At 54.8% G+C, this 6176-nt stretch overlaps 2 protein-coding genes across 6 annotated transcripts; both read right to left on the reverse strand.

The window, feature by feature from the left end:
* Nucleotides 1-2271: 2271 nt before the first annotated feature.
* TMEM191C (transmembrane protein 191C) lies at nucleotides 2272-5069 on the reverse strand. Of its 5 annotated transcripts, none has more exons than XM_031006548.3 (10): nucleotides 4594-5069; nucleotides 4191-4314; nucleotides 4006-4056; nucleotides 3777-3854; nucleotides 3374-3430; nucleotides 3207-3254; nucleotides 3016-3080; nucleotides 2864-2936; nucleotides 2676-2716; nucleotides 2272-2593 (listed from the first exon to the last, which is right to left on the reverse strand). In XM_031006548.3, exons 1-10 carry the CDS (start codon nucleotides 4887-4889, stop codon nucleotides 2389-2391), a joined length of 1038 nt encoding a protein of 345 aa, XP_030862408.1. In that variant the 5' UTR covers nucleotides 4890-5069; the 3' UTR covers nucleotides 2272-2388. The 5 variants fall into 5 exon arrangements, with proteins under 5 accessions (XP_030862408.1, XP_030862406.1, XP_030862407.1 ...); XM_031006546.3 differs by having other exon boundaries at nucleotides 3207-3266; nucleotides 4594-5064; XM_031006547.3 differs by lacking the exon at nucleotides 3016-3080 and having other exon boundaries at nucleotides 3148-3266.
* A 162-nt stretch (nucleotides 5070-5231) lies between these two features.
* LOC101133555 (transmembrane protein 191A) lies at nucleotides 5232-5714 on the reverse strand. Its single transcript, XM_004063090.2, has one exon. It carries the CDS (start codon nucleotides 5712-5714, stop codon nucleotides 5232-5234), a length of 483 nt encoding a protein of 160 aa, XP_004063138.1.
* Between the last annotated feature and the right edge of the window lie 462 nt (nucleotides 5715-6176).

Raw genomic sequence — 6176 nt, forward strand, 5'->3', positions numbered from 1 at the left:
AGCTCCAGTCAACTTTTTCTTTTTTTTTTTTTAGTCGGAGTCTCACTCTGTCGCCCAGCCTGGAGTGCAGTGGTGTGATCTCTGCTCACTGCAACCTGTCTCCCAGGTTCAAGCAATTCTACCTCAGCCTCCTAAGTAGCTGGGATTTCAGCTGCACGCCACCACACCCAGCTAATTAATTTTTGTACTTTTAGAAGAGAAGGGGTTTCGTCATGTTGGCCAGGCTGATCTTGAACTCCTGGGTTCAGGTGATCTGCTCGCCTTGGCCTCCCAAAGTGCTGAGATTGGAGCCACTGTGCCCGACCCCAGTCAACTTCTAATGGGATTTCCAGAGTTGAAAAACACAAATATTCAGCTTTAGGAAGCACAGTTGAGTCCTGAGCAGTACAAATAAAAATATAGGCTGGGCACAGTGGCTCACATGTGTAATCCCAGCACTTTCAGAGGCTGAGGTGGGTGGATTGCTGGAGTCCAGCAGTTTGAAAACAGCCTGAGCAACATGGCAAGACCCCATCTCTACAAAAAATACAACAATTATCCGGGCATGGTGGCACAAGCCCGTAGTCCCAGCTACTCAGGAAGCTGAGGTGGATCGCTTGAGCCCGGGAGGTGGAGGTTGCAGTGAGCCAAGATCACACCATTGCACTCCACACTGGATGACAGAGTGAGACTGTCTTAATAAAAAATATGAGTCAGCATATAAGTTAAAAGGAGTTTTAAAAGATACTAATCCAAAAGAAGGCAGAAAAGGAGAAACATAATAGACTTACCAACCCAATTTAAAAGTCAGGGATTACAAACATGAATTGAAGAAGTGAGACCCAGTTATGTGCTGATTATAACCAAAGCACTTTACATATGAAGACAGATCTAAGATGAAAATAACAGATAGAAAAAAGACTGGCCATCCATAATCAAAATGTGTATGGGTGTTTATGAAGGGGCACTTCACAATAAGCAATTGACGGCGCTACCAACAAGAAAGTAAACACAGGAGCCCTGAACAAGCCTGTCACTCACCTGGACCTGCTGGATATTTAGAACACACTCTGTCGACCTGGCATGGTGGCTCATGCCTGTAATCCCAGCACTTTGGGAGGCCAAGCCAGGCGGATCACAATGTCAAGAGATCAAGACCACCCTGGCCAACACGGTGAAACCCTGTCTCTGCTAAAAATACAAAAATTAGCTGGGAATGGTGGCATGCATCTGTAGTCCCAGCTACTCGGGAGGCTGAGGCAGGACAATCACTTGAACCCAGGAGGTGGAGGTTGGAGTGAGCCGAGATTGCACACCACTGTACTCCCGCCTGGCCACAGAGCGAGACTCCGTCTCAAAAAAAAAAAATCACTCTGTCAACAGCAACAATACACTTTCTTCTCAATGTTCATTACAAGCTTTGTGCTGGGCCACAAAACAAGTCGCAGTAAATGAGATAGAATTAAAATCATGCAGAGTGTATTCTCTGGCCACAGTGGAAATTAGGACTCAGTAAGATATCTGGAGAAAATGTTGGCCAGGCACGGTGGCTCATGCCTGTAATCCCAGCAGTTTGGGGAGGCCAAGGTGGGCGGATCACGAGGTCAGGAGATCGAGACCATCCTGGCTAACACAGTGAAACTCTGTCTCTACTAAAAATACAAAAAATTAAACGGGCATGATGGCGGGCGCCTGAAGTCCCAGCTACTTGGGAGGCTGAGGCAGGAGAATCGCTGGAACCCGGGAGGCAGAGCTTGCAGTGAGCCGAGATCATGCCACTGCACTCCAGCCTGGGCACAGAGCAAGACTCCGTCTCAAAAGAAAAGGAAAAAAAAAAAAAAGTAGCACATGTGATCAGAGGGAAAAGACCTAAGATGCTTTAAGGCGGTTTAGGGGAAGATGACAGCGATGAGCTGAGCTCAAGTAGTAAGAATACCAGAATACAGAGTGTGACTTCCCAAATAATCAAACAGAAGGAAAGGGGAGCATTGAAAAATCAGGATCAACATGTTACAAATGGTAGAAATAAATTCAAATATAGTAGAAATAATTTCAAATCACAATACTTGAAAAAGGCAGCTTGTCAAATTGGCAAAGAAAGTGTCAAATGCTATGTACAAGTTTCTGGCAATATGGCAAATTATTATGTATCCTGAAAAACTAAAAATGCTGTTTACAATACTGGGGAGTGGATCTAAATCCATGAGCTGTAAGAAAGGAAGGAATCTTTGGAGGCTGAAAAGCTAGTCAAGCTCTTACGTGACATGGGAGACAGACGACGAACCCACGAGCTTCATCCCTTGAGGAGTTTATTAGGCGACCTTGGTCTACACTCTCAGGAGAGGAGTGCACCAGAAATAAAGCCAGGTGCCCTGGAGTCCACCTGGAGCCAGGCGCGGGGCGCTGCACTTAGGTTGGCAGCAGCCCGTTAGCGCGCAGCTCCAGCAGCGGGGACAGCGTGTAGCGCAGGCGGCGCAGCGTAGTCTCCGAGGTGAGGCTCCAGAGCCAAGCGGAGACGGCGCCGGGGTCCAACAGCACCGTCCAGAGCAGCGACAGCCCCAGGAAGAGGAGCGGCAGCGTCAGCAGCACCTGCAGCGCGCCCAGCACGCACCGCCTGCGGGGCGAAAGGCGGGCAGGTGGGCGGCAGCTCGGGCGGGTACCTGGGGGACCGCAGGCGCGCCCACCGCCCGGCTCACCTGATGGCCAGCGCGCGAGGGCCGCCGAACAGCCGCATCTCCTGCGGGGAGAGAGGGCCGCATCCAGCTACCTCTGCGCCCGCGGCGCCGGCCCGGTTTCCAGGAGGAGGGGGAGGCGGTACCGCGGGGGGGATGGGGAGGGGTGTCCCGCTCCAGCCCACCCCGCCCGGACCCGTGCAGGCGCTCACTCGGTCCGCCCTGGCCATCTCCTCCATGAGCGACTCGGTGCTGTACGGCACTCCGCGAAGCTGCCCGTCACACCTGCGGGGACAGGCATGCAGGTGGGAGCCCGGCCCGGCCCCACAGTGCCCCGCCGCGCCCGCAGGCCCAACTCCCTTACAGTTCCCGGCCACTCTGCCAGGCGTCCAGCTCCTCCGCAGCCTCCATCACCTTCACCTGCACCTCCTGGGGCGGGTGAGAGTGCGGACTGAGGCCTCGGGGAGGCGTCCTGGCGGTGGGTTGGGAGACTTACCGCCCCAGGTCTGGGGGAGGAGAGGCGGGAGGCACCTTGGCGTTTGAGTGGGGCCGCACCTGCAGGACTACGGTCTGCTCCTGGAATATGGCCCAGGCCTCCGCTGTCTGCAGCGCGCCCTGGGTGTGGACACCCGGGTTAGACTCGGCGGGGGCGGGGCGACAGGCCCGTCCCATCCACACTCGAAAGCCTACCCTCCTCCAACACAACCCGCTTCTGCCCTCACCTGCTGCAGCTTCTCCTCCTGCAAGGCGCATTTGGTCTCCGCCAGCTCCAGTTCATTCTTGAGAAGGACCCAGGGAATGTCACGAGGTCCGCAGGCCCGCAACCCGCTGTGCCTCCGGGCCCCGCCCCCGGCCCTCAGTGCCCGCCCCCAGGCGATCATGACCCCGCCCACGTCCTCAGGACCAGTCGTAAGCAACGCCCCAGCTGGTCATGGCCACGCCCCCTCCGCGCTCCGCCCATATCTAGCCCTCAGGGCCCCGCCCCCAGGCGATTATGCTCCGCCCACATCCCCCGTCCCGCCCATGCCTTCAGGGCCTGCCTTAAGCCACACCCCCAGGTGGTCACGGCCCCGCTCATGCTGCTGCTCCGCCCCTACTAAAGACCTCAGGGTCCCGCTCAAGCACCTGCAGCGTCACCAATTGGGCTGCGAGTTGCTGCTCCGTGCTCTTCTGGTCCTGCGGTTCCCGTCCGTAGTAGAAGAGCTAGGGGCGGGGCTTGTAAGGGCGGGGTTTACCGGGCTTCTGGAGGAACGGGTGTCAGGGGAGACAGGGACGGGGAGGCAACAAGGGCGAGGACAAGGGCAGGACTTCCGAGAGGAACCAAGAGACAGGCCCTCCCATCTCCTGCACGTACCTGACTCGACAGCTCCTCCCACTGCTCCTGCAGCTGCCTGCTGTGCTGCTCCTGCGGACAGGGTCTTGGGGCGGTGCCGGCCTCTCCGCCGGTCCTACCTCACCCCACCCCCGGATCCTGCCCCCTTCCGCCCGCCCTGCCCCACCACACCCTGGGTCCAGCCCCATTCCAGGACTCTTCCTCACCAAGTCCTCCTTGTGGCGCTCCGCCTCCTCCAGCCTTCTGCGCACCCGCTCCGCGCGCTCCCGCGCCGCCTCGCGCGCCTCCCCTTGCAGAGGCTGCGCTGCCTGGCTTCGCCTCCGCAGCAGGCTGCAGAGGGAAACTGAGGTTGGCGCTACAAGGCGGACTGGGTCGCTCAGGATCCCGCAGTCGCCAGGAAGGACCAGCCGCAGGCTCATGATTGAGGACTGGGAAGTCCTGGCCGAGTCCCCCACCTGGGTCCTCTGGGTGGATCACCCGTTCCCAAGGGCCTAGAGCAGAGATGCGGGCCCGAGCGGATCAGCCTGGTACTCTGCGAAGCACCTCGCGGCGCTGCCTGCGGGACCGACCCTCGCGCGCCCGCCAGGTAGAGCGGCGTTCCCCGCGCACCTTCGCTCCCGCTCGCTCAGGTCCTGCAGGCGCCGATTGAGGCTCTCGCTCTCGGCCTCGAGCCCGCGCATCAGCTTCTCTAGCTCCTGCTTCCGCTGGCGACCATCTCGGTTATCCTTCTGCAACTGCAGCAGCAGCTCCTGCGTCGCGGCCATGGCTGTGGAGACCGAGCCTAAATGCCGCCCGCCTCGGGGACCCAGCCTGCGGCTGGCAGGCGTCACAATGGGCGGCAGGGAGCACCTAGCGGGATGGATCACAATGGGCTGCAGGGGAAGCCCGAGCGTAGCCCGACACATGCCCCTTCTCACGGCGGCCGGAGGCGGGTCAGGCCGGATCACACTTAGTCCATCACTGATGAAAATTGTGTCAAAGAGCTGTAATTGGATCAATGAAAAGTTAATAAAATACTAATACCAAATGCAGGCAAGTTGAAGATTGGTTCCCCCACAGTGCAGATGGCACTTGCAAACTGATCGATCTCTTGTGGAAAAGAACCCATAAATATGTTCGTAGCTTTTGACCCAATTATCCCTCTCCTGGGAAATTTATCCCAGGAAGGAGAAAAAATAATTTAAACCCACTATGCACTAAATGGTTCGCTGAAGTGGTTACAGTAGCCACAAAAAAAGGAAACAATTTTAATGATTAAAATGTGCTTGGGTATTATGTGGTATGCCTAGAGCTATGATGATGTCTAGTGAAAAAGAATTTGATTTAGCACTTATGCTAAAGTAACTAAGATAAAATACATGAGCAAGATCCGTAAAGGAAACAGGAAAAAGATAAACTCTTTCATTGCTTGGTGAGACTGTAGGTAAACTCTTCCTTTTATGTATTATTATTTTAGAGGCAGGTCCTGCTGTCACCAGGCTGGAGTACAGTGGAGCAATCGAGGCTAGCTGCAGCCTCAATCTCCCAGGCTCAAGTGATCCTTCCGCCTTAGGCTCCCAACTTGTCCTTTTAAAATATGCCTTTATTTGTCCAGTTACAATTATGAACTTGGATGCAAAAATCCAAAATAAATTACTAACAAAATCTAAAGGGAAACAGAAATCCATGGAAACCAAGCAGAGTTTATTCCAGGGATTGTTCAACATCAGAAAATCAGTGTTGTTCACCATATGGACAAACAGGGAAGAACTCCACGATCTCAGTGTCCTACTTCAATAGATGCAGAAAACATGAAGATGAGGGTCACCATCTATTAATAATTTTTTTTTTTTTTTCTGAGACAGAGTCTCACTCTGTTGCCCAGGCTGGAGTGCAGTGGCACAATCTTGGCTCACTGCAACCTCCGCCTACTGGGTTCAAGCAATTCTCTGCCCCAGCCTCCGGAGTAGCTGGCATTACAGGCACTCGCCACCACGCCCAGCTAATTTTTTTGTATTTTTAGTAGAGACAGGGTTTCACCATCTTGGCCAAGCTGGTCTTCAACTCCTGACCTCGTGATCCACCCGCCTCGGCCTCCCAAAGTGCTGGGATTACAGGCCTGAGCCACCTCACCTGACCATCTATTGGTAATTCTAAAAGCTCTTTCTTACAAAAGGGAGAGATAAAAGCACTCTCTAGTCTGATAAAGGCCA

Source organism: Gorilla gorilla, chromosome 23, assembly GCF_029281585.2.
Source record: "Gorilla gorilla gorilla isolate KB3781 chromosome 23, NHGRI_mGorGor1-v2.1_pri, whole genome shotgun sequence".
Lineage (NCBI taxonomy): Eukaryota > Metazoa > Chordata > Mammalia > Primates > Hominidae > Gorilla > Gorilla gorilla.